This window comes from Vipera ursinii (assembly GCF_947247035.1).
Source record: "Vipera ursinii genome assembly, chromosome: 8".
NCBI classification, from domain to species: Eukaryota; Metazoa; Chordata; class Lepidosauria; order Squamata; family Viperidae; genus Vipera; species Vipera ursinii.
Genome location: NC_139519.1, coordinates 8,401,820 through 8,429,540, shown reverse-complemented (window position 1 = coordinate 8,429,540; position 27,721 = coordinate 8,401,820). Strand labels below are relative to the sequence as shown.

The 27,721-nt window shown below is 42.9% G+C and overlaps 1 protein-coding gene across 7 annotated transcripts in view; it reads left to right on the top strand.

The window, feature by feature from the left end:
* SORBS3 (sorbin and SH3 domain containing 3) overlaps positions 1-27,225 on the top strand; it is a 69,583-nt gene extending 42,358 nt beyond the window's left edge. For 4 of the 7 annotated variants that reach the window (XM_083368445.1, XM_083368442.1, XM_083368443.1 and 1 more), the window contains exons 11-22: positions 46-132; positions 1,572-1,613; positions 4,585-4,640; positions 10,239-10,363; positions 12,228-12,313; positions 13,848-13,894; positions 18,328-18,442; positions 20,998-21,123; positions 22,370-22,891; positions 24,782-24,876; positions 25,937-26,043; positions 27,004-27,225. In XM_083368445.1, the coding sequence (XP_083224571.1) occupies positions 46-132; positions 1,572-1,613; positions 4,585-4,640; positions 10,239-10,363; positions 12,228-12,313; positions 13,848-13,894; positions 18,328-18,442; positions 20,998-21,123; positions 22,370-22,891; positions 24,782-24,876; positions 25,937-26,043; positions 27,004-27,065 (1,470 nt within the window). In that variant the 3' untranslated portion in view covers positions 27,066-27,225. The remainder of the gene's footprint in view (positions 1-45; positions 133-1,571; positions 1,614-4,584; positions 4,641-10,238; positions 10,364-12,227; positions 12,314-13,847; positions 13,895-18,327; positions 18,443-20,997; positions 21,124-22,369; positions 22,892-24,781; positions 24,877-25,936; positions 26,044-27,003) is intronic. The other 3 variants (XM_083368446.1, XM_083368448.1, XM_083368447.1) reach the window with 3 other exon arrangements.
* Positions 27,226-27,721: the final 496 nt, after the last annotated feature.

The window sequence follows — 27,721 nt, the reverse complement described above, 5'->3', positions numbered from 1 at the left end:
GGCACCGACAGTCCTAAAGCGGCCTATTTCTTTCTTCTCTGCCAGGAGCAACTGGAGAAGGAACTACAGCAGCTCAGCGAAGAGTTGGACAACGATATTAGAAACCTTGAGCAACAGCAACTTATCCGCAAGGTAAGCCTGCTGTTTTCCTATTTGCTTCCTCCCCCGTTGGCATCGCCCAGGCATGCATTTCTAAGGTGGCTTGGCCTCAGAACCAATAACCTCCAGTGTGGCCTTCAGATCTCTCCCAAATATTGTTGAAATTTTTTTTTAAAAAAAAAAAAGAGGAAAAGAACATTATTAAATGCAAGGGTGGAATCCTAGTTTTCAATATGTTTTATTAAATTGAAATTTGAAAAATTCAGTTTTTGTTTGTGTAGGCCTTACTAATACAAACAGAGGGTTAGGATGGCATCTCCCTTGTGATCCTGTGCTGAGCAAGGGATCCGTTTGTGTCTTCCTACTCGCTCTCAGCGCTTTCCAAATTTATCTGTTTCATTTCAGATTATGATTGACTTTAGAGGACCCGCAGTACTCAAATATATAGGTAGTCCTCGACTTATGACCACAGCTGAGCCCAAAATTTCTGTTGATAAGTGAGACAGTTGTTAAGGGACTTTTGGCTCATTTTACGACCCTTCTTGCCACAGTTGTTAAGTGAATCACTGCAGTTGTTAAATTAGTAACCTGGTTGTTAAGTGAATCCGGCTTCCCCGTTGACTTTGCTTGCCAGAAGGTCGCAAAGGGGAATCACATGATCTCGGGACACTGCGACCGTCGTAAATATGAACCAGTTGCCAAGCATTCAACTTTTGATCACATGACCGTGGGAATGCTGCAACGGCTCTAAGTGTGAAAAACGATCATCAGTTATTTTTTCCCGTGCTGTTCTAACTTTAAATGAACTGTTGTAAGCTAAAAATCACATAATCTAAAAGAGCTGTAGTTAGAATGCAGTACTGCAAGCTAACTCACTGCTCACTCCGGGAGTTCGATTCTGACCAGCTCAAGGTTGATTCAGCCTTTCGTCCTTCCGCGGTCGGTAAAACGAGGATTTGGGTTGTTGGGGACAATAGGCTGACTCTGAAAACTGCTGAGAGAGAGCTGTACAGTACTGTGAAGCATTATGTAAGTCTTAAGTGCTGGAGTCTACCCAAAAAGTCTTATCCTGGGCACATTCTGGCATGCCTGTACCTGAAATGATTGGTTTAACTCTGCATGTAAAAGGATAAAGGAAACAAATGAAGTTATTTTAGGACACACATAAGCATAACATAGTCCTGAAGTAAAAGGTTGACAGCCGTAGGTATTTATAGCCTTCCGTTGATGTAGTCTCCTCTTTGTGTCTCTCCACTTGCGCTTGTGTAATGCAATTCAAATCTGGATGTTTATTCAGTATTCCACAGCCACAGCAGAGAAGGATCATAAACAATCAGTTCATAGGGGTGGTAACATTCAAGGAAGGAATAAACAGACACCAGACCGTTGTGGTTTCTTGTGTATTGTTTTTATTAATGGATTTTTACACAGTAGCTTCTATATCACCATTTTTCAAATATGTCCATTTCCAGATGCGTGAACTTCAACTCCCAGAATTCTCCAGCCAGCATGCTGTATGTTGTATGTTTTATTGGCTATCCATTGGTATTCTCAGGACAGGTAGCCCTCAATTTACGACCACAATTGAGTCCAACATTTCCATTGCTAAGTTAGACAGTTGTTAAGTGAGTTTTGCCTTGTTTAAGATCTTTCCTGCCATGGTTGTTAAGTGAATCACTGCTGTTCTTAAATTAGTAGCAGGATTGTTTAGTGAATTTGGCTTCCCTGTTGACTTTGTTTGTCAGAAGGTTGCAAAAAGGGGATCGCATGACCCCGGGACACTGCAACAGTCATAACCCCGGGACACTGCAACAGTCATAAAATGTGAGCCAGTTGCCAAGCATCTCAATTTTGATTACATGACCCACAGGGTTGCTGCAACAGTCCTAAGTGTGAAAAACAGCCATAACAAGCCACTTTTTTCCGCTGCCGTTGTAACTTCAAACAGCCACTAAATGAATGGTTGTAAGTTGAGCAATACCTGCAGTCTTTTCTAGCACTATAATTGAGATTGAACAAATAAAAATAAAAGAAGATCCAGTAGTATTTGCTGGGAAGTAATTCTGAGTGGTAGTGTTTGCACAGCACAGTACAATAAAAACGTGGTTGGCTGATTTGTTGTATTTTATAAGATCAGAGTCCCATCAATTAATCAAGATCTCAGTGGCTGGGACAACCCCCTCCCTGACGTTTGTATGCTCCCCCCCCACAACCCTTTTCAAACAAACCTTTACACCTGGCTGTTCCCCCAGCCTTGGGACAGAGTAGGTGATGGACTCGTTAGGGAACGTTTGCTCTGCAAATATATTTGTATATATATTATACTTATTTGTATCCCACCTTTAATATTTTATCAATAAATCAAGGCAGCAAACATACACCATTCCCCTTCCCCTTCTTATTTTGCCTACTACAACAACCCTGTGAGGTGGTTGGGTTGAGAGAGGGGGGGTCCGGACCAAAGTCACCCAGCTGCCTTTCATGGCTAAGACGGAACTCGAACTCAGAGTCTCTGGCTTTGAAGCCTGATGCTTTAACCGCTAGACCAAACTGGCACTCTTTTTCTAAGATGTTTGCTTTAATATTGCTTTGTATTCTATTGTTTTCGATTGTTTCATGCTGTCCCAGAATTATGACAGAACTGGACAACCCTGTACATTTAATAAGCGAGTAAATAATAAACAAAACTTCTCTATATTTGTAGGGGGGGGGGGAAGCCAAGCAGTTGGGTCGATTTAGTCACGTAAGGACAATTAATCAGTGGTTGGTTGACACACTGTGAACGTGCACTCAGTGGGGCTTGCTTACCCTTGTTACCACATGTGAAATTAATTTATTTTTAATTTACTACTAGATTTCTATGATGGCCTTCTCACCATCCCAGGAGACTCTCTAAGTGACATCCAATGAATCAGAGTTAAAAAAAAATCCCCCAAATTAAAGCAGATTGGAAACAAGCTAGATTGTTGTTGTTATTTATGGATAGGATTTTATTATTTTATTTATTTATTAAATTTATATGCCATCTCACTATCAAGCAAGTCTGGGCATCTTACATTAATTATAAAAGAAAGAGAGAGAGAGAGAGAGAGAGAGAGAGAGAGAGAGAGAGAGAGAGAGAGAGAGAGAGAGAGAGAGAGAGAGAGAGAGAGAGAGAGAGAGAGAGAGAGAAAGAAAGAAAGAAAGAAAGAAAGAAAGAAAGAAAGAAAGAAAGGAAAGAAAGAGGAAGGAAGGAAGGAAGGAAGGAAGGAAGGAAAGAAAGAAAGAAAGAAAAAGGAAGGAAGGAAGGAAAGAAAAGAAAGAAAAAGGAAGGAAAGAAAGAAAGAAAGAAAGAAAGAAAGAAAGAAAGAAAGAAAGAAAGAAAGAAAGAAAGAGAGAAAGAAAGAAAGAAAGGAAGGAAGGAAGGAAGGAAGGAAGGAAGGAAGGAAGGAAGGAAGGAAGGACCGGTGTTAGCCAGGTTAGGTGACCTTGAGCCAATCTCTCAGCTCAACCCACCTCACAGAGTTGTTGTGGGGAAAATAGGGGGAGGAAGGAGTATTATGTGCATTGCATATCTTTGCTTCCTCGAGTTATTTGTAAAAATAACAAAATGGGAATCAAATCAATAAAATATCGGCAAGTGGAAAAGTTAGAAACATTAAAACCTCAAGCATTAACATTAGAAACACGAACAATAAATGAAACAGAATTCAATAACGGGAACAGAACAACAGAGTAGGAAGGCGCCTTGGAGGTCTTCTAGTCTAACCCCCCTTTACTTATTCCCGACCAATGGCCGTCCGGTGGGTCTCTTTCTCGAAAACCTCCGGGGATGGAGCACCCACAGCTTCCGGAGCCAAAGCCGTTCCACCGATCGATTGTTCTCACGGTCAGGAAATTCCCAATAGATTATTTTCAAATGCTTTTTGTCACTGGACATTAGACCTGATTAGTTGTTGTTTTTTTAAAAAAACAACATGTTTTTAATGTTTTTTAAAAACAACATGGAGGTTTTTAAGAAGAGACTGGACAGCCATTTGCCTGAAATGGTATAAGGTTTCCTGCCTGAGCAGGGGGTTGGACTAGATGACCTCCAAGGTCCCTTCCAACTTTATTATTATTATTATTATTATTATTATTATTATTATTATTATTATTATTATTATTATTATTATTATTATTATTATTAAAAAAAACAACATTGCAGATGTTTGTCTGCCTCTTCCAAATAAATGCCTGGCTGGGTATCCGTTCTGCTCTAGACTAGTTGGCCTTTAGGACCCTGTTGTGTCCTGCCTGCCCGCCTGCCTGCTCTCCCCCCCCCCCGCCTGGTTTTCCCAGCACCCTGCCTGGGACTTGCTTCCCTCCCTCCCTCCTCCCTCCCTCCCTCCCTCTCTGCTGGCTAACTTTTTGTTGCTGGCTGGTTTCCGCCCGCGAGACGAATTCAGACTCTCCCCGCGCCACTCTCCGTGTCAGCTCTCTTTTTTCCCCCCTCTCTCTACGCAGAGTCCCCAGGCTGGTTCCTCCGTCTGTGCCTCTTCCTTGGCCTTCCCTGCCGGCTGGTGAGTATGTGGGATTGGGTGGGGGGTGTGTGGAGGGGGGGAGAGACTGGCACAACTCTTAGGCGCTGGCATGCAGGGTGCCCGGCTTGCCGCTTGTTGCTTCCTTGCAGCTGCCAGCCGGCCACACCTTGGCTCGCAACGGTAGCGTCATCCCAAAAGCATCTCGGGTGGATCTGCTGCAAGCCTGCCTGGAAAAAAGTTTGCGGGTGGGGGTGGGGGGGTCGTGGGGGGAGGAATTGGGGTGTGTGCAAGGCAAGGCAAGGCACGGCAAGGGGGAGCAGCATGCTGGAGGGAGAGGGGAGGAGGGCAGCTTTCCATCCCTAAGCGGTGGTCTCCAGGACGCGGTGGTCTCCAGATGCGCGTCCGACTGCATTTCCCCTCTGCAGGCAGCGGCCTTGGAGAAAGTTTGTTGTAACTGGAGGGTTGAAAGAGGAAAAAGTTTGAGGGGGTAGAAAGTTTTCATTCAGAAGTGTTGCTCCCTTCCCTTGGCAGGGAGGGTGTGTGTGTGTGTGTGTGTGTGTGTGTGTGTGTGTGTTTGTATGCCCGTGGGTGTGTGTGTTAAGAGATGAGTTGAATTCTTTTCCTGCTGAACTGAAGCATCTCCCCGTTGTGTGCGGCTTTTCAGACTCCTGCCAGAAAGAGCTTCCAGGTCTTGAAGCAATGTATCTGGGAAGGTTTGGGGTGGCAGAGGGTGGCAGTGAAGTGCAGGGCATGACTAATTGCATTAGCTGAGTAGAGCAGTGGGGATCTGGTCCAAAAAAACTATTCCAGTGTTTCTCAACTTTAGCTTATGAAGCGTGGACTTCACACACTTCTTAAAGTTGCTAAAGTTGAGAAACAGTGAAGTATTTGGTAAGACAGAGAACTCTGTGGACCTTTAGGTCTGAAGCAGCAAGGCTGTTCTTATCAGGACTCATCCTGTTTTGCACATCCTGCCTCTCACACACAAACAGAAAGCAAGCAAGAACTGCTTAGGGTCATCGACAGAGAAAACTGGCTGTCTGGGGCTATGGAGAGAGCAGAAGAGGAAATGTGTTAGGGGAACGTGAGTCAAAATTCTATCTTTTGATGCCCATCTTGGATAGCTGGCTGAATCTTGTCTTCTGGAACTGGTTCTGACATGGAAAGAATAGTGGGGAAAGTTCCAGACCAGATCTTGGAGCTCCAAAATTAATTCAGGCATGGCCCTAAACTATAATGCAGTTGCTTTGGTTTTGGTTTAGCTTCAGCATGTTGAATGGACCCCATCATTATGGTTTGTAAACTTGGGTCTATGATTTAGCATGTTCTATGAAGTAGCTCACTGTGATTTTTTTTCACCCAACTAGGATTAAACAAAACATGGATCAGAATATCATGCAAACCTAACAGTAAAGAATACTGGAATATCATTACAGAATACAGAATAACAAGTTTGGAAGACCTTGGAGGTCTTCTAATCCAATCTCCTTGAGCAGGAGACCCTCTAGCATTCTGAAAAACTGAGTGTCCAGTCTCTTCTTAAAAACCTCCAGTGATGGAGCATCCACAACTTCTGGAGGCAAGCCATTTCACTAATTAATTTTCTCACTGATAGTCCTTGACTTACAGCCACTAAGTGGCTGAGTGAGAAAGTTATTAAGTAAATTTTGCCCAATTTTACAAGCTTTCTTGCCACACTGCAGTTGACTTTGCTCAATGGACATTGCAAAAGTTGATCATAGGAAAACAGTCATAAATCCCTTTTTTCAGCGCTGTTCAACAATTCACTTCAAATGGTCACTAAATGAATGGTTGTAACTCAAGGACCATCTGTATAAAATATTACTATATCAATTTGTACCATATCCTAAAATTAATATTTTGCTACCGCAACTCCTTCAACTTGAATATTTTCCAGATTCGTTGTTGAGAGAGTTACTAACTCTCATATGACGGCTTTAGGACAGAATACCCCTTTTTTGTCTGTCTGATAATCCTGTAAAATAATTCAAGTTGAGAGGCAGTGGCTGTTGACAGAACACTCTTGAGCGGTGTTTCTCAACCGTGGCTGCTTGAAGATATATGGACTTCAGTTCCCAGAATTCCCTGGCATTTGCTGGCTGGGGAATTCTGGGAGTTGTCCACACATCGTCTAGTGCCAAGGTTGAGAAATGCTGCTTTACACCAGGGGTCCTCAAACCCCGGTCCGTGGACCGGTATCAGGCTGCAGCATGCCAACAACTGGTCTGCACAAACAAGCAAAGCCCCATCTGTGGGATGCAGGCAGCACAGAAAACCACAGACTCTCCGGTCCATAGAAAAACCTCTTTCCATGGAACCAGTCCCTGGTGCCCAAAAGGTTGGGAACTTCTGCTCTAGACTAAAATGTGGTTTGGTAATGGTAACTATAATGTGACCCAGCTGGGGTAGTTCTTTGGAGAATTTTTTTGTAAACTTAGGCAACTGGCCTCCTTCACTAAGCCACTTAAGCCGTAGAAGATCACAATAAGTGTTTCATAGTTAAGCAGGGATTTGTATTTTAGATTCCGTGCTCCCCTCCCCCACAAGTTTCATTCCATGAAAACTCAATAACATCTTACGATTATGAAAGATGAAATACTGATAAGTTCATTGTCGAAACTGTATCGTCTCTGGGTGTGTGTATGTGTGTGTATAGGCTGGATTACACATTGTTTGTTTTAATAATGGCTTGTTGACTAATCTAGTGGCCAGGTTTACATCGCAACACTCAGATGTACACCATAACATGCAACCCACAGTGTGGCATTCATACAACTTTCTGAGCCAAAACTTAACCATCAGACTGTGGTACTTTTTAGACGCATGAAGTGAGCAATTGTTTTATGGTGGTGCAGAAATAAAATGAGCACTGAAGCTCAGCTGCTGCCCTCCTTACGGGTTGTATCCTTATTAATCTCTTGCACAAAACTAGCAAGTCAGCCTCCAAAAATGGGCAATTTTGGTGCATGCCTCATCACAGGATATAAAACTCAGTAAAAGTATCTTTCTGTCCAAATATTCCGTTCTAGACATGATGCCTGTTTTGAAATACATTCAAGGCTCAAATCTTTGAGACATTTACAAAGTGAGCAGTGAGCAGTAATAAGAGATACTATTTGTATATACAGAACATTTCATGACCTGTTTACCCATTATAAAGTCATCCACAACAGTGGCAATGAGCAGAGAAATTCTGGAGAAATTTCTGATGCCTGAAATGGAAAAAACAAGGATCTTTTAAAAATGTATTTATTCTTTCTATTACTTTCAAGATAGTGACAAAAAGAAAGAAATGGACCCCCCCACACACAAAGTTAAAAATACATTGTCAAAGGAAGAAAAACTCACATAGAGTGTGCTTTTAAAAGAAAATGAAAAAGATATAACTAAGGAAAAAGAAAAACAAGTATATATATTTAACAATAGATAATTACAATTCTATATGCTTGTCTAATTGTTATTAAAGTACATATACATTTCTAGTATGTTGATATAATTATCATGGTTTTTTAACATAGTGTATTCTGTATAAAGGGACGCGGTGGCTCAGTGGGTTAAGACGCTGAGCTTGTCGATCAAAAGGTCGGCACTTTGGCGGGCCGAGTGCCGCGTAACAGAGTGAGCGCCTGTTACTCGTCCCAGCTTCTGCCAACCTAGCAGTTCGAAAGCACGTAAAAATGCAAGTAGAAAAATAGGGACCACTACGGTGGGAAGGTAACAGCGTTCCGTGCGCCTTTGGCGTCTAGTCATGCCGGCCACATTACCACGGAGACGTCCTCGGACAAGCGCTGGCTCTTCGGCTTTGAAACGGAGATGAGCACCGGCCACTAGAGTTGGAAACGACTAGTACGCATGTGCGGGGGAACTTTTACCTTTACCTTATTTTGTATAAATGACTCCCTTGTTTCATTATATTTGCCCATGTAAAGTCCATACATCACTGAGGTTTTCAAGAAAAGATCTGACAACTATTTGTCTAGAATAAAATTAAGGACTCTTGGTCTGGACAGGGGATTGAACTAGAAAGCCTCCAGTGTTCCTTCCAGCCCTAGGATTCTAGGCAGACTACCTGTATATGGCAACAGCAATCAAGTCCTCCACTTAGTGAAAAGGGACGTTTATTTATCTTTCCAAAGTTGCAATATCAATCAGAGGTGGAAAACAAGGATTTTGCTGTTCTTGCTCACACGTACTGAATAAATGGGTCTTGAAAGATGGAATTAATGGGATGCATCTAGGATTTCACTTAGATGTAGATTTTGGCATTCATTCCTTATTCTACACCATTTTGGGAAAATGGGACAGCTTCTTTTTAAATCCTCTAGCCAAAACTTTCAAAAAAAATTTTTTACAGGACCTTCCTTCCTTCCTTCCTTCCTTCCTTCCTTCCTTCCTTCCTTCCTTCCTTCCTTCCTTCCTTCCTTCCTTCCTTCCTTCCTTCCTGATATCTTTTCTCTTGATATCTATTTAGTTTTTGTTTCTTTAATTCTTTTGTAGCTGAGGGTCATGTTTCTGCAGAAATATTTGTATGTGACAAATAGGGTTTTTTTTACCCTTTTAAAAATTTCATAGGTAAATAGACTTTTGGAGTGTTCAGAGCATTCATGGACATTATCTCAATAATCCCTATGGTAGTCATATAAAGTAGACCAACATTATCTGCATCTTAAAAGTATCGCTGGGAAAAAGTCCTAAGCCAAATAAGGGATTCACAATTGAGGCAACTAGGATGTTCCCAATTTCAGCAACTCTATATATTTTTAGGGGTAGCTTGGAGGGAAGGCTATTTAAAGATTGAGGGTTGGCTTAGTCTAATGCTAGCTAAAACATGGCTTACTTTGCATGGAAAGGGGATGTTGTCTCTTTAAGTATTAAAACAGGGTTGTCCAAACTTGGTAATTTTAAGAGTTGTGGACTTCCAACTCCCAGAATTTCCCAGCCAGGAGTTGAAGTCCACAAGACTTAAAGTTGCCAAGGTTGGACAACCCTGCATTAAAATATTTGAAAGGGCTGAAGTTGTACATCAGCAAAATAGTTGCTGCTTGCCAAGTTTTCTTGTTGCTTCAACACTTCCTGTTCAGCCTGACCTTAGCTTGCTAAGATACCTCATTCCTCTCCTTATCCCTGGTTTGGATAAGGATTTCAGAGAGGCCCACTACTTATTTGTGGAAAGGAGGAGAGCTGGAGATGCAACCTGCTCAACGTCTGAGCTTTGATTCCTCAAGGATAGGGGAAGGTGGTTTCGATGGACCGAAGCTAGTCTAGAAATAGAGGAGATTGGAAGCAGAGGAAGGTGGAATCTTTCAGTACGGAAGAGGATCCCTGTGAGCAGCTGCTTCTTCGTGGATTAATTATTGATCGATTGTATTCCCATCTCCAAGATGCAAAGATCTCTTTTCCAAATGGCAGGCTTCTCCTTTTACTGAAAGGGTGTGATAAGATTGTCTGGAGCACAAGTCAGATTGTGGTATGGAATGTGCAGAGAGATGGTGGTGTCCAAGGTACGGTTTGTAAGTCAAGTCTCAGTGAGTTGGTCATGAAGCAGGTCTGATTTTTACTGCCTACATTGGCTGGGTTGAGCTTGCTTCCACTGTGCTCTCATCTTCTCTTATTCAGCAGCCCATTGCCTGGCTCTGGTGTCCATCCTTTAGCCCAGGGAGCCATACCAGCCAGCCCAAGAATGGAGAAAGGAAGTCCGGGTGTCACCAGGAGCACCAGGAGCAACTCTCTACCCAGGAACGGTATGGCTTGGGGTTTACGTGGACCAATGCGGGCATGTAATTCAATGCAACAATTGAAGGGGATGAATATATATATTCCCTGGAAAGTGAGCTTGCTTTGCTGTCTCCTGTAACCAAATGCAAATCTCAAAGAAAGAGTCTCTAGAAAAGCCTTCAGGTAAAATGGATCTTCTCAGATCTCATAGAGGAAGTGTATTGTCCAGATTGGTGGAATGGTTGATGCTCCATGTTTTCTGGACAGAAGAAAGACTCAGTGAGAGTTAGACCCCATCTAGAGCCTTGGTGGAGCAGTGGGCTGATGCCTCCTTAAGTAACACCAGCTGCCTGCAATTAGTGCAGGTTCGCATCCCACCAGGCTCAAGGTTGACTCAGCCTTCCATCCTTCCGAGGTAGGTAAAATGAGGACCCAGATTGTTGGGGGCAATTAAGCTGACTTTGTAATAATGCTGCTTGGGGGTGTGTGTGAAAGCCCTAATAAGCAGGCATATACATAGAATGAAGGCTACTGCTAAGCTTGTAAGCCGCCCTGAGTCTTCGGAGAAGGGCGGGATATAAATGTAATAAAAATAAAATAAAATAAATATGTAAGTGGACGATGAAAACGACTTTAAAATCTTTCTTGCTAGGTTTCTTACTGTATGTTTTTTTTTAAAAAAAAGTCTGTGAACATGTATAGTTGTATGCTTCATCTCCATTCAAAACCAACACAATATATTTATATCTTTCTACGAGCTGCAATCTCTTTAGAGATATAGATATGGAACTGTATTTCTTTAAGTATATGTAAGAATAAGCCCTTTTCTCCTTTTGGGGCTGAAAATTGTTCCTTCCATCACCACCTCCTCCTTACAGTTTGACTCACATATTAATGCTAATATGATGCAAATTACAGCTAAGTCAGCAAACACATGGGCTGAAACATCCAACTCTGGAAATTTGCCATAATATAGTGGGTGGTCAGCTATTTGGTTGCTTTGTGGGTAATTCTTGTTAAGAAAGATGGAAACAGTGAAGCTTCTTCTAAAATGCTTTCCTTTACTCCTTAATATAGATGGAGTGTAGTGACACAGAAACATTTTGAGCAAATGGATAATCTTTTCGATGCTGGTGAACCAAGTGGTTTTTTTGAAGAGCAATCATATGTACTCCTTTTCTGTTGGTTTTTGTTGGAGCTGTAGCCAATCTCAAGTCACTCATCTTTCAGAAAGCATATAGTGGAATTGCTCCCAATTATATATTATATTTATTAAATTTTTATACCGCCCTTCTCCCGAAGGACTCAGGGCGGTGTACAGGGCAATAAATATTAAAAACGAAGTACAAAAGTTAAAAAACAAATATTATGCCCGATATGAACAGTAATTAAAAACCATGTTAAAACCCCAACCCTTAACCCATCAAACCAGGCCGGATTGCTCAAATAAATAAGTTTTTAGATCCCGCCGGAAGGAGCGAAGGTCGGGGGCCATCCGGAGCTCGACCAGCAAGCAGTCCTTTTGGGTGCCGCCAACATGCTCTGTTCTGTTTCATTTTACTTCCAGTTTTTTCCCTTTTCTGGAGCAATGGATACACTTCCAAAGAAAGAAATGAGCCAGCCGTCAATCTTAATTTTGCTCACTTGGGATATTGTGTTGTTTGAGTGTGTGTATGAGTTCAAATTAAAATATGTAAAATAAGAGGAATAATTCGCTCCAAGGGAAGTATTGTAGAGGGTTGGAGATGAATATCTCTACTCAGCATAATGTGGATTTGCTGTTCCTTGCAAAGTCTATTGAAATTTGGTTTATATGATTGGCTCAAAGTTAGCTCTACTTTTTCCTTTCAATTCAAAAGGTTCACTCTTTCTCTTATTTTCTTCATCCAGATCCTCTGAGACTTCCTGAGCAAAGTCCCTTTCTTGATTCTTCAGAAATCGTTCTAGATACTCCTCCCAAGAGAGATGAGAAGAAGGTGAGATGCAATTTCTATCAAAAGGCAGATTTGCTTTGGATTGGATTATTGTGGGCTGTCAGTGTTTCTCAACCTGGCTTCTTCTAGATCAGGTGTCTCCAAACTTGGCAACCTTAAGACTTGTGGACTTCAACTCCCAGAATTCCCCAGCCAGCATGAAGTTGAGTTGAACTCCACAAGTCTTAAGGTCGCCAAATTTGGAGATCCCTTTTTTAGATACATTGGAACAACTTCTAAAATCTGAGGTGGAAAACTGTTCAACATCTGAAAGGCCACGGATTTTCCAATCTTGTCTAGAATGTTTTATTATCATGAGCCAAATAATAAATAAGCCATCTTCATGCCTCCAGTTAATCTGCTTTAATTTTTCTGCTCTCACTGAAAGGAAAAGTAAATTGATGAGAGACTTCCAGTCCAGATTTTTTCCTTTCCATATGTTGCCAGTTTGCCAGAATACAAGTGTTTCTCTCTGTCCCTGATTGATAGGATAACTTTATGTCTTGGAGAGGAATTGTAAAACTTTCTGCAGGAATTTGGCAAACACGAAACCTCTCTTGCATCGTTGAGTGTTTGTCAGCATATCCAGAATAGGTGAGGTTAGGGTGTGAATTAAACGTTAGAAAAGAGCTTAGATTGGATTTTCCATTGCTTAAGGTATCTATTCCACTTCCAGTATTCTAGTATAGGCCATACCAGCATGCTTAATAGAGGTAGTCCTTGACTTACAACAGTTCATTGAGCCTTGGTGGAGCAGTGGGCTAATGCCTCCTTAAGTAACACCAGCTGCCTGCAATTAGTGCAGGTTCGCATCCCAGCAGGCTCAAGGTTGACTCAGCCTTCCATCCTTCCGAGGTAGGTAAAATGAGGACCCAGATTGTTGGGGGCAATTAAGCTGACTTTGTAATAATGCCGCTTGGTGTGTGTGTGTGTGAAAGCCCTAATAAGCAGGCATATACATAGAATGAAGGCTACTGCTAAGCTTGTAAGCTGCCCTGAGTCTTCGGAGAAGGGCGGGATATAAATGGAATTAAAACAAAATAAAAATAAATAAATTTAGCGACTGTTCGAAGTTACAGCACTGAAAAAAAAAGTAACTTATGACTGTTGTTCACACTTATGACCATAGCAGCATCCCCATAGTCACATGATCAAAATTTGGATGCTTGGCAACTGACTCGTTTTTTATAACGGTTGCACTGTCCTGGGATCCCCTTTTGCGACCGTCTTACTAGCAAAGTCATTAAGGAAGCCAGATTCACTTGACAACTTTTTGTTACTTTTTGAACAACTTTTTAACAACCGTGGCAGGAAAGATCGTAAAATGGAGCAAACTGTTCCACTTAGCAACGGAAATTTTGGGCTCCGTCGTGGTTATAAAGTCAAGGACTACCCGTAGTTGTGTTCTTTGTTGGTATTTTCTTTTTACGTTTTATTATACTGGCAAAGAGCCCAGTTTCTCTTTATAATTGAGCGCCCTTTAATCGGGTTTTGGACTTTGTGTCCACTTTTAACTTATTTTTCTTCCTCCTGCCAGATGAAAGCTGCTCGCCTCAAATTTGATTTCCAAGCAGAATCGCCAAAGTAAGTAGCAATATTTGGCAGCCTTGAGCACTTCAGTGTCTTGGCACTGTTGCCGCCACGCTGGTGAATTGTGATTGTTGCAGCGCAGAATTGAGGCCCAAGGTCGCACTGAGCTCTTGAAAGCCTATGGCCGGGGTCTTCAAACTTGGCCCTTTTATGACTTGCAGACTTCAACTCCCAGAATTCCTCCCAATTCTGGGAGTTGAAGTCCGCAAGTCATAAAAGGGCCAAGTTTGAAGACCCCTGGCCTATGGCATGGCCACAAGAGATTTCTAAAGGTGGTCACTAAATTATAGTGTTTGATATAATTGGATATAGCTTTTAAATATAGGACTGAACACTATGAATTATACTGAAATTTAATACCTGTAAATGAAGTCACTGTCTTTTGTTCTGCTCCACCTACCGCTTCTTGGAAGGTGGCCCCTGGCAATGCTTGTTATGGTCAACAATGGCCCTTTGCCAGGAAATGCATTGTGTTGTATCACAGTGATTGAACTACTTGGGGCATTGCAGATGCAGTTTTTATTTTTGTAAGCTGCCCAGCGTCACTGGGGAGTTATGTACATGTTCTTAAACCTATAAATAAAGATGGGGGATAGTTGAATTTAATAACGGCAGCAAGACTTTTGGTTTCGCAATATTGGAAGAAGGAGGAACTGCCTACTATCGAAGAGTGGGCTTTAAAAGTTTCAAACTTGGCAGAAATGGCAAAAATTTCAGCATAGCTGAAAGAACAATCGCAACAGAGATATATTTTGGAATGGAGAAGATGGATTGAATATATTCAGAATAAATATGGGACTAAAAAATTTCATTTAGCATATGAATGAATATTAGAATTGTAAGATGTATTATTATTTACCTATGTATAAGGGGAGTTAAAGGGATGCGGTGGCTCAGTGGGTTAGGACGCTGAGCTTGTTGATCAGAAGGTCGGCAGTTTGGCGGGTCGAATCCCGAGTGCCGCATAACAGAGCGAGCGCCTGTTACTCGTCCCAGCTTCTGCCAACCTAGCAGTTCGAAAGCACGTAAAAATGCAAATAGAAAAATAGGGACCACTACAGTGGGAAGGTAACAGCGTTCCGTGCGCCTTTGGCGTCTAGTCATGCCGGCCACATGACCACGGAGACGTCCTCGGACAAGCACTGGCTCTTTGGCTTTGAAACGGAGATGAGCACCGGCCCCTAGAGTTGGAAACGACTAGCACGCATGTGCGGGGGAACCTTTACCTTTACCTTTAAGGGGAGTTAAAGTGCGATAGGATTTAAAGTGTATTCACAGTTGGTTAGCATATTTTAGTTTAAGCTTGTTAGAGGCAATACCCTGCTTTCAGCTCTGGGAAGTCGGGGAGGGAGGGAGGGGAGGGATGTGGGGGGGAGGGATGGAGTATACTTAAAATGTACTGTAAAACTTTTCAATTAAAAAAAAAGATGGGGGATAGCAAATCTGAGGAGAGAAAAAAGAAGAAAGGGAGAAACAATAGTCAATATAAACACATGTAGGCCGTGATACTAAGGTGGGCCTGAGCAACCTGGTGTCCTCCTGATGTTACAGCTCAAACCATCTCTCACCAGTTCTTGCTGTTGGCCGGAACTTAAGGGAGCTGAAGTCCAAAACATTCATGCAGTGTTAGGTAGCATACTTGCCTCAATCAAGCTTCATTTACTGGTAAGGATTAACATAAGGAAAATACGAGTTCTGAAAACTGAGATGCAGAGAGAGGAAGAGGTGACCTCTACTGAGAGACTTTAAATTGAGAAAAGTTTAAATTAAGAAGACAGTCGACAGCCCCTTGCCTGGAATGGTATAATGGTCTCCTGCTTGAGCAGGGGGTTGGACTAGAAGACCTCCAAGGTCCCTTCCCACTCTGTTATTCTGTTATTGTCAAGTGAGCTTGTTCTTCCTCCTTACCACACTTCTCCTGCAAAGCCTGCATTCTCTCCTCACAGTCAGGTAGTGGTACATCAGTGATACACCCTATTTACTATATGAAATCTAGCAGAAATATCATGCATGTTAGACTTAGTGTATCTTGTTCCAAATGTGACTACATCTGGATATGCCCGAATCAACATCAAAGAGATCAAAATCCTGGCAGGGCAGTCTTTTGAGTGATGAAGGGAGTTGAGATACTCAGCGGCTCCTATACTTTCTGTTTGTTTGTTTGCTCAAGAGTAAAACCTATTAACCCACAGTGAGTAGTAGTTGTTGTTAGCTGCGAAGTCGTGTCCCACCCATTGCAACCCCATGGACAACGTTCTTTCGGGCCTTCCTGTCCTCTACCATCTTCTGGAGTCCATTTAGGCTCAGGCCTACTGCTTCAGTGACTCCATCCAGCCACCTCATTCTCTGTCGTCCCCTTCTTCTCTTGCCCTCAACCTTTCCCAGCATTAGGCTTTTCTCCAGTGAGTCCTTCCTTCTCATTAGGCAGCCAAAGTATTTGAGTTTCCACTTCAGGATCTGGCCTTCTAAAGAGCAGTCAGGGTTGATCTCCTCTAGGACTGACCGGTTTAATCGCCTTGCAGTCCAAGGGACTCGCAGGAGTCTTCTCCAGCACCAGAGTTCAAAGGCCTCAATTCTTTGGCGCTCAGCCTTTCTTATGGTTCAACATTCACAGCCACACATTGCAACTGGAAAGACCATAGCCTTGACTGTATGCACTTTTGTTGACAGGGTGACAGTGAGTAGAGACCTATACAAATATTTTGTTACTGATTTTGCAATACATCTACCGTATCTTTTTTTTCCATGATGAAACTCAACCAATTACCTCAGTAGTTTCCCCAACAACTACTGACTACACCCAAAGATAGTTTGCTTCAGCAAAATGACCACACCAGGCGTCTTTAGACTATGTTCTGGTCTACACACGTATTGTGCATATTCGTGAAAGGAAATTCAAGTGCTGTCGATAATGTTCAGATACGATAATATATTTAGCCTCATGTTATCTTTGCTAGCCTTTCCCAACTTGGTTCTTCCAGATTACAAGTGCCAGAATTTTTGGATGTCTCAAGACATCTCCTTTTCACTGGAAATGCCATAAATGGAGTTAGCAACTTTAGAATGCAAAACATCTGCTGTACTATTGGAACATACGGCCTCTAACCTACATATGGAATGCTTTGCCATTTAGAATGTTAACTCTTGTTATACCATGGATTGAAAACCTAGGTAGTGTCATAGTGACTTGCTCCAAAGCAGCTCAACCAAAATACGCTTGGCTCACCAGCTGTGACCTTCTTGATCCATTGCATCCACTGAATTTAACCCTGGCTTGGTTTCATCCCATTTTAATTATTGTAGCTCCCTTCAGAAATGTTTGGAAGTTGAAGCTGGTGGAAATTGAAGCAGCTAGCTTGCCAATCAGTGCAAACTCCACATAGAGTTACAGGTCTCTATAATGATTGTACTGAATGAACTATACTTGTTGCTGTTGGCTACTGAATGCAATTTGTTATTGTCCTTTAAAGTTATAATCAGGACTCTTTCCTGATATGGATTATACAGCTATTAGAATTTGCAAGAAAGCTCCTCTGAAGAAGTTTTGTTATCGGAGTCCATCTATCTAGTATGTAGGATTGCTTCCATCCTAGAGAATGCCGTTCTGTGAGAGTTGTCCTTATATTCCTGTTTCAAAGGTGCTTTTTCGAAACGCAACTGGACTGTGTTTTTTCCTTGAGGAAGAAGATGTTTCACTTCTCATCCAAGAAGCTTTTTCAGTTCTGACTGATCAGAACTGAGCCAGAACTGTCAGTCAGGACATCCTTTTGCCTTTTGAAAAAGCACGACCATGACCTGGATGACTGAGTATCTCCATAGATTTTATGTCCTGCATTCTCAGCCTCTGTCTCTTTTTTTTTACAGGCTCTTAATTGGCAAAAGAATTTAGCCTGACTTGAATGTGAATCCTGCCTTTCTACAAGTACTGGAAGCAGATAACACGATTTGAAAAACAGAAGCAATATTTAAAAGTTTAGTTTTTTAAAATGGTATTAGCAACTCAGAATAGAAAGGCAGGATTGAAACCAAATAAACCAAATGGAAAAAGCCAGCGTGCTTTCCAAATGCAACAAGATTCCTCACCCCATTCTAGGCCACATGATCTGCTTGTGTGAAGCTTAGCCCAGGTCCTCCACATCTCACAGTTTTGCTGCTTGAGTGGAGAATGTATCCTAGAACACACCCGCTCCCCCCCGCAGAATATTTCCTGCAGCAACGTAGCTTGAAAACCACAACGACATTCTTTGGACCCAGCGAAAGTATCAATGCAAAAGGCTCAATTTGTCTCAGTCGTGGCATTAAGCCATTAACCTGAACAGGAGGTGGCTTGTACAATCTCAGTGAGTGACTTGAAGAGACCCTTGAAGGGAATTTGCTCTGAAAGATTTTTTTAACAGTGGTCCTTATGTTACCTGTTTCTTTTTCAGAGAATTGACTTTGCAGAAAGGTGACATTGTTTACATCCACAAAGAAGTAGACAAAAACTGGCTTGAAGGAGAACACCATGGCAGGGTGGGCATTTTCCCTGCTAATTATGTGGAGGTAAGCTTCTGGTGCCATTGGGATTTTTTTGGCTGCCCAAGAAAAATTAAATAGATTTTGTATCCCTATGCTGAAGAGAAAGGAGATAGCAGAAATTGAGGCAGGGGGTAACTTTTAAGAGTTCAGGATCCCCGCTTGATAAAGGGCAAAATTAGTAGTAAATTTGTTTTATTGTGCCATGCTGGACATTGACAAATGTACTTTTATTTTTCAGTTCTATTATTTTTCTAGATCTTTTTAAGACATTATGAATATTGCAGTTACTTTGGAATTGAAGGGTTGTTTTCAACTCTGGAGCTGTTAATTTGCATTGTTGTTGTCTCTTAATGAGTAGCACTGTTGTGTCATGGATTGTAGAGCCAAGGGCCACCGATAGTCTGAATAAGCTGGGACAGGACAAATGATAAGTGTGATTTCATTTAGACGTGATAAAATTAGTTAACAGCATGAAATACTTGTTTTGATTAGCCCATGTTTTGAAAATAGTTTTCTCCTTCTGAAATACAATTCAGTGAAAACTTTGGGTGACCTCAAATGGTACTCAAAAAAATTTAGGGAGATTTCATTCATTTTGCATCACTGGCATATATATGCATAGCAAATGAAAGATCCTTTCATTAAGGCTTGCTATTTGAATGTGGGCCTTGACCCAATTGCATTTAACCATGGTTCAATTATCCCTCTATCAACCATTAGCATGAGACAAAGGCAGAGCACCAGTAGCAGATGTGGCGAGTGTTTTGAGATACAGATGTTTCCCTCTTCTTTAGGCATTGCTCAAGTGTTTCTCAGCCTTGGTCCTCTCCATTAGCATTTTATTTATTCTCTTGCTTCTTTTTGGATCTGTTTCAGGTCTGGTAACTTTGCATATGTTGCTTTCTTTTACATTGTTTTAACTTGGGAGCTGCTTAAATGGATATGGGAGGAAAGGCAGACAAACCAGCCAACACCAAATCCAACCAAAGTCCCAAACTCAGACTCTGCCTTCTTTCTACAGTGCTCTGATTGGTGACTGATTTTCCCACCCCTGGCTAGAGAGATGATGAAAGGGAATGGAAACAACCAAATCTTACGTGTAACGAGATAAGGCAAACCAGGTCAGCAGAGTCCAGCAGTGACTCAGAGCAGATGGCCTAGAGGCATGTTAAAGGTTGGCAATGAGGGTGGCAAACATTATCCGTGGTCAGGCACAAAAGCAACCAGAACTACTCGTGAATAGCTTAAGTCAGCAACTTCTACCTATACTACAAGAATCTTCCCAGACTGCTTGCCTTCCCCTGGCAATAAACAAATAAGGTTTTGTGGATCTTGCGGGGTGGCCTGGCTTTTGTCTCTCGGACTGAAGGCTAGTTCCCCACTTAACCACTCCTTCCATCCTGGCTGGAAGTTTCCCAACATATGTACCACCACTATTTTGTGCTGGATAGCACTTTAACATGAGATTATGGGTCTCCTTCTAGATGTCCCTAGCAGGGACTGAAGAAAGGAGAGAGAAAGAAGGGGTGTATGGGAGCAAATGCTGTTCCAAGAACTACGAAAGCAAAAGGGAACTCCTTCTGAGTCAGAGCATTGATTCACCTTGTTTACAGCAACTAGTAGCTTCTCTCCAAGGATTCAGACAAGTTTTTGCACTAGGGAACATCTGAAAACAGGGGCTTTTGCACACACAGTATTTCTACTCTCTCTGAGTAGGTGTACCTAGATGGGGTAAGCTCTTAAAAGGTGGCCAACAGCTTCAAAGAGGAGTAATGTTTTCAGCTGTGGTTTAAAAAAAAAGATAGCCGTGTTCAGAGTGTGTGCATTCTGTAAAACTGGAGAAGCCGAAAGAAGAAATGACAAGTAGGCAGTCTGTTTTAGTGTTGTGTAAAGAAGTAGTCCCTGACTTATGACCGGTCACTTAGTGACCATATGAAGTTAAAATGGACCTCCGCAAGACTACCTACAACCTGGATTTGAAGTTCTAATGGGTGCCCCCGTCCTCTGATGACAAGATCACATTTTGGGTCCTCAAGATTTATGCTGTTCGTAGCATCTTGTGGTTATGTGACTGCAATTTACAATGCTTTTTGCAGGAAAGAGACGTTTACTTCTGATTTCTGGGGGGGGGGGGAAACAACCCCATTCCAGAAAATGGATGTAGCATTTGCTTAGCGATCACAGCATTCACTTTTCGACCACCATGTTTGTTTCATGAGTGCTGCAAAATGGTTATAAAAAGGGGCGTGATCACGTAATTCCGGGCTCAATGGCAGTCACAAGTCAAGGACTACTTGTAGGGCCCAGATAATGTCTGACATCTAGTGTTCTAGCATCTTTAAAGGCCATGATTAGTATTGGCTAACAAAGAAAAGGGGCATTGTTCTGACGTTCAGGGATAGAATTGGAGCAGAGGACAAGAGTGTGGCAAACCCAAGCATTTCCCTCCTTCATGCCCTCACTGCCGAGGATGTGTTCCAGTAAAGATGCTTGGTGTTCAGGTAAACGCTTTCTCTACGAATCCGTATCCCAGGTTAAAGCCATAACCCTGCTATGCTGCTGCTTCCTTCCCAACACAGGTCCTGTCTCCAACCGAAATTCCCAAGCCCATCAAAACGCCCTCCATCCAAGTCTTGGAGTATGGGGAAGCCGTGGCCCAGTACAACTTCAAGGGAGACTTGGCAGTAGAGCTGTCTTTTCGAAAGGTATCAAAGTCCACTTATTAGCAGAAACATACATTCTAGCCCAGAGTGGAACCAGCAACACAAAGGCTTCAACCTCTCGTTCCGTGGCCCGTCTGGGCTCCAGGCCAGTTCATTCCTCTCCAACAGATGTTGGGTTGGTTGGCGCTGTCTGCTTCTCATAAATGGAAGCTCTGAGGCAGCCAATAATATTTTAGTCCCTCTAGGAAAAATGCGAAGGGCACCTCCTGTGGTGATGAAAATAATGTACTTCCACTTTTGAACAGCAGTGCTGAAAAGTGCCACCTGAAAGAGGAGGGGTTGTACTGAGCCAATACAGAGAACCAGCTTTGCTGAGTGGATCATCCTGTACCGTCTCATCGCTCTTGGAAAAGTCTGCACCAGAAATATTTATTTTGCTAAAGAGAGAAAGATGGGCCTTGCAGATGTTTTGGATTACTGTTCAGCTCTCCTATGCATTAATCCATCCATCTGTTTGGTGGACAGGGATAATAGACAAGGCAGCTCCACTCCTCTGGAGATTACAATTCATTTTTGTTGCTTTGTTTGAGCTCAATTGGGCATTGCACTTGCTCAATTTAAACGCTTTGTTCTGAATTCATCGTTGATTTATAAAGAGAGAGACGTAACATATAGTGGCTTCTGGAGAAAGAAGAGGACATATATTTGTAAAGTCAAGTCGGTGGTTTGGTTGCTGAACCAATATTCCCCTCCACAAAACTGACAATTTTATAAACCTTAAGGATATTATAGCAGTAATATTTCAGAGGGGCATTCTCTTCCCCTGGGGATCTGGGCAATTGTTGACCTTTTGGAAAAAAGAAAAGGCAAAAAAGTAAATAAATAAACTGGCTGCTGTTACTCAACCAGGCAAGGGGCCATACGGACAGGTAAGGTAGGATAACAGGTGGCCAAGTGCAGAGATCTTTCAGATAGAGTCAGGATGTTGTGGTTTGAATTATGGACTTGTCGTTGCTTTAATGTTGTGCACCACCCAGAGTTACTGCTGTCAGATCTTACATCCTATATCCCACTGCTGATATGGGAGGTCCTGTAAATACACACACACACACACACACACACACAAATAACAATATGGACCTATTGTGCCTCGAACAAGATGGGTGGCCTTTAGCTTCAAAGTGGTTGCTGAGAAGGAGAGACAATTCCTTCTTGGGTGTGTATTTCAGCCCCGGGGCACTCTTACATACTCCCACGGCATGCTAACTTTTCTTCCTTCTGTTGCCAGGGTGAACGTATCTGCCTTGTCCGCAGAGTAGACGAGAACTGGTATGAAGGTCGCATCTCTGGCACAAGCCGCCAGGGTATTTTCCCAGCCAACTATGTCCAGGTGGTGAAAGAGCCAAGGGTGAAGAATTCGGAGGACTATCCTTCCTCTCCAGGCCTACCAACCCTTGCCAGCTCATCCCCCCAGGCACATGCACCCAGTCTGGGCAGTAGGGGGCAGTCTGAGGCTTCCCCTTCAAGCCTGCCAAACACTCTGGCTCCAGACCTGCTCTCCTCCTCCTCCTCCTCCTCCACCCCCTCTGGATTCACATTTCCCGTGTCTCCCAAATTTGAAAACCCCGAGACCACGACTCACAGAATCCAGGAGGCAGCCAAAGCTGGCTCTTTCAGTCCCCAGAGTCAAAGCCCGGGAAAAATGTCCAGTGGCAGCCCCCAGCCCCTCACATCTTTCCAGATGAAGGACCCACCACGACCTGTTCCGCCTGTATTGACTTCCCAAGCACAGACTTCCACCCCGCCGCAGGTGAGATGCTGTTTCCCCCCATTTCTCATGTATGGTGTAAGTAGAGACCAAGCATAATTTGCTATCCCAAGGCTTAAGGGGCTACTTGCCGGCATGTGTCCCTCCTTTCGTTTAGCATTCTCCTCTGAATTACAAAAGCAGAGTTGCCGCTTTTGTAATGTGGGGCATGCGTGCAAAATAACAATGCATATAGAAAGAGGGAGTCTGCTTCTCTTTTCTCCCTACTCGGTGGATCCCACTGCCACAGGCTTAATTCATTACAATTGTAGAAATATCCTCGATACAGCATCACTTTAGAGCACGCGGGAAATTAAAATGATATCCTGTTGCAGGGCTTGGCAGCAACCCCAAAGCAATGAGAAAAGTGAACAAAAGAAACGAAAAACCAGCAACAACAACCCTTAGCAGGGGATAAAGTTTGCATTCCTTTCGGTGGACGTGGGTGTGAGCCTCTGCCCTAGGAAAGCCTCGGCTAATCCGAAAAAGATGCCAGTTCTGCCTTGAAATGGCTAATGGAAATTAGGAGGATAACCATGCTTAGTATCTATACAGGTAATCCTCAACCGATGACCAAAACTGAGCACAAAATTTCAGTTGCTAAGTGAGACAGTTGTTAAGTAAGTTTTGCCTCATTGTACAACTTTTCTTGCCGCCATTGTGAAGCTGCAATTGTTAAGTTGGTAACACGCTTGTTAGGCGAATCTGGCTCCCTCACTGACTTTGCTTCTCATGAGTCCAGGAGACTGCGACCATCATAAATACGAGTCAGTTGCCAAGCGTCTGAATTTGGATTATGTGACCACGGGGACGTTGCAACAGTTGCTCTCTCCACCTTGTTAACTTTTCACTTTTCACCCTACCTTTAAATTCTTGGTTTTTTTTAACCTTGGTTCTTATTTATGCTTTCATATAGGTAGTTCTCAATTTGCAACAGTTCCTTGAGTGACGGTTCAAAGTTACAACGGCACTGGGGGAAAAAGCGATTTATGACCATTTTTCACACTTATGACCCTTGCTGCATCCCCATAGTCACATGATTTACATTTGGATGCTTGACACCTGGTTCACATTTATGACATGTGTTCCCCTTTTGCGACCTTCTGACCAGCAAAGTCAATGGGGAAGCCAGATTCATTTAACAACCCTTTTGCTAATTTAACAACTGCAGTGGTTCACTTAACAACGGTGGCAAGCAAAGTTGTAAAATGGGGAAAAAAATCAATTAATACATTTCTCACTTAGCAACATAAATATTGGGCTGAGTTGTGGCCATAAGTTGAGGACTATCTGCATAAAAATGCCTTTTATTGGAAGCCACCTAGAGTCACTTACATGCAGGTGGTATGTCCTCGACTTACAACAATTTGTTTAGTGACCGTTCAAAGTTGCAACAGCACTGGAAAAAAAGTGACATGACCGTTTTTCACACAACCGTTGAAGCATCCTCATGGCCCCCAGATCAAAATTCGGACACTTGGCAACTGACTCATATCTATGACGGTTGTCCTACCCCAGGCTCATATGATCCCCTTTTGCGACCTTCCCACAAGCAAAGTCAATAGGGGAGGCCAGACCCGCTTAACGACCGTGTCACTAACTCATCAACTGCAGTGATTCACTTAACAAAGGTTAAGTGAACATTTGTTAAGGACCTACATTGCAAGAAAGGTCATACAATGGGGTAAAATTCACTTAACAACTGTCTTGCTTAGCAACAGAAATGTCTGGCTCAGTTGTGGTCCTAACCTGAGGACTACCTGTATCCTGCATTGAATTTTCTTGGACACGTCTGCCAGGATTTAGTTAAATCTTCCTTTCCTCCCACCTCTGGTTATTACTCTCTGGTGTGCCACGTTCTCATTCCTTTTTCTTGCTTTCTTGTGACTGCAGAATTCAGCCCTCGAGACAGTATTTTCCCCGACTTCAAAGCCACAGAGCCCCCGACACGCCGCCAGAGACTCCCCCTCCGGCATCCAGTGGACTCCGTAAGTCGAGCAGATTCGCAGTGGTGGGAAGGGAAAGCTGGGCTCCTGCTGGCAGCTGGCCAGCCCCACCGTCCCTGTGAAGTGACCCATAGGGAGGGGGAGAAGGAGGGGGGCTGACTGTAGACAACCCCCTGGAGTGCCAGGCTTGGACAGTGTCTGGATTGTTCAAAACAAGGGACCTTTTTCAGAGGGGCTTGCTCAGCGCCTAGGGGAACAGAAGCTGCGGGCTGCTTTACCGGTGCCAAGTATTGCAAATGCCTGCTCAAAAGGCTGAGAGAAGATCAAGGTTTCCAAGCTGCAGTATGTGTGTGTGTGTGTGTGTGTGTGTGTGTGTGTCCACCTCTTTCCCCCACTCTGAATATTTGGGTAGGAGGGCAGGCAGATTGCTCACCTCTGCACATTTCTTTTCCACACATGAAACACAGTGCAGTGCCATTTCCCTTGAGGAAAAAAAATGTTTTGATTCAGGTACAGGGAAAAACTAGTATGTATGTACAGGGAGTCCTCGATTTATGACCATAATATCGTAAGTCGTTATGGTTGTAAAGCGGGTCATCACCTGACTGACCCCGTTTTATGATCTTTTTTTTTTGTGCTGATCATTAAGCGAACACTGCAGGTGTTAATCACCAAAATGCAGTCATGTGGGCATAGGGGTTGGGGGATGGCCATCAGAACTTCGGAACTGGGTTGTAAATATGGTGGTGCCTTGGTACTCGTCGTTAATTGGTTCCGGGAGGCACGACGAGTGCCAAAAATGAAGAGCACCAAACAAATTTTTCCCATAAAGAATAATGTAGTGAGTCACAAGGCAGCCGGCACCGACAGATTCTAGTTGTGCGTTGGGTACCAAACTAGTTGTGTGTTGAGTACTGGGACAAAATCTTTGCATCAAAATGCGTTGAGTACCAAATCTGATGAGTTTCAAATCACCTGAGTACCACTGTACTTTTTGGGCGGTTCTAATGGTCTCTAAGTTAAGTTAATAAGTTAAGGACTCCTTGTATGTTGTTCAATAAATGAGAAGGAGACGTCCTCATCCGTAGCTTGCATGTTCCAGGTACCAGGCTATCTACCATTACAGACCTCAGAATGAAGACGAATTGGAACTTCAGGAAGGTGACCGGGTGGATGTGATGCAACAGTGCGATGATGGCTGGTTTGTGGGTATGTCTAGATTTGTGGAGACGGACACTTCAAAGCAGGGCGGTGGCAGATTTTAGTAGCTTGCAAATTTTTTTTCCACACCTTGAGTTGCCTTTGGAGACAGACCTGCACTCCCAAAAGCAGCGGGCAGGACTGGCATAGAATCTACATTTGATTTTCATTCCAGTTTGACTAAAATTAGACGTAATGCATATGGTTATCCTCCAGTGGTGTGTTTACTTTACAGTAAGACTTTAGTAACGTCTGAGGGTTTCTAGGGCTGTATCCAAGGCTTTTGAGGTCCACACATATCCTGTAGCTTCAGTGGAGAAGTTCTAGAGCAGACTTTTGAAGGCTGGCCACTGGCCAATTTTGCACTTAGTTTTAATTGAAGGCATCTTAAGAATAGTATTAAAAGGTAGGTGTGGTCAGCAATAGTAGGTGGCAGTCTCCAAAAGGGATAGTTGTAAACTAATTGGTGCCCCTCATTACTAGGCTGCCTATTTCTGATCCAGGATCTGAATGAACGGAGAAGATCTCCCGTCATCTGGATCATGCCCTGAGTAGCAATTTTACCACACAAAAAACCACTCAAACAGATTTTATTATTTATTTAGCATATATGTCATCTACAGAGGTCGTGCAATCACCGATACACAGCCCTAATAAAACTCATTATACATAAAAAAAACCCAATATAAATTTAAATAAAACATCAGCATATCAGTCAATCTTTATTACAGTCACAGACCAGCAAAGCAAATGTACGTATAAAGTCTGTAGGCAATATAGATGAGAGAGGAATATTGTCCAAAACTTTGAAGCTGGGGCATAAGAAGTAGCAGAGTCAGATATTTTTTTACAGATCCATTATTTATGTCAAGAGGCTTGTCCAGAATCTTCCAGAAAAAAAATGTATCTTGGAACCTCAAACCTCTGATTTCTTCATGGGTCTCTCCTGTGTTTTTGTTTCTGCACTAGGGGTCTCTAGAAGGACGCAGAAATTTGGCACTTTCCCTGGCAATTACGTTGCCCCTGTGTGACCAGCAGTCTCTTCCATGTGATGTGGCAACTGAATCAGCATAATCTGCTCTAGGATCTTGCCTCCCTGGAGAAGTGCCCACAATCAATGGACACAGAGTAAAAGACACGATGTAAAAACTAATATTGGCCCCCCAAGATATATCTTGTTTGCCAGCTGGAGTCTGTATTCCTTGACTGTTATCTTTTACTTCTGCACCTTGGCTTCCTTGGAAAGGATGGCTACAACCTAGCTTCTTTTTCCAGTATTTATGAAGCATCACTAATTCCAGCATTCCTATGACAGATGTGGGTTTGGTTGAACAGAGTGTTCTGGACCCTTGTCCGTGCTTCAGCTAAGTTTTCTCTTAACCCTGGACTCCTTATGTTTGCCAGTTCTCATAACAGCAATTTGAAGGTAGAGACGATCAGTCCCTACAGCTGAGCCTATACTAATTCTTCCCTCCAGAAAAATCCACTTTTCTTGAAAGTACCATTGTTTGAAGACTTGGCCTATCAACCCAAAATCCCAGACAACAGATGAGCTGACTGGCTTACCTAAGTACGCAACCTCAGTGTGTGGCCTCATAGGAATCTGGGCCTTTCCACCAGGAGATTGTGCCCTTAATGTCATCCAAGTCATGGTTGTCCCAAAGGTGCTTTTTCAAATGGCAACTGG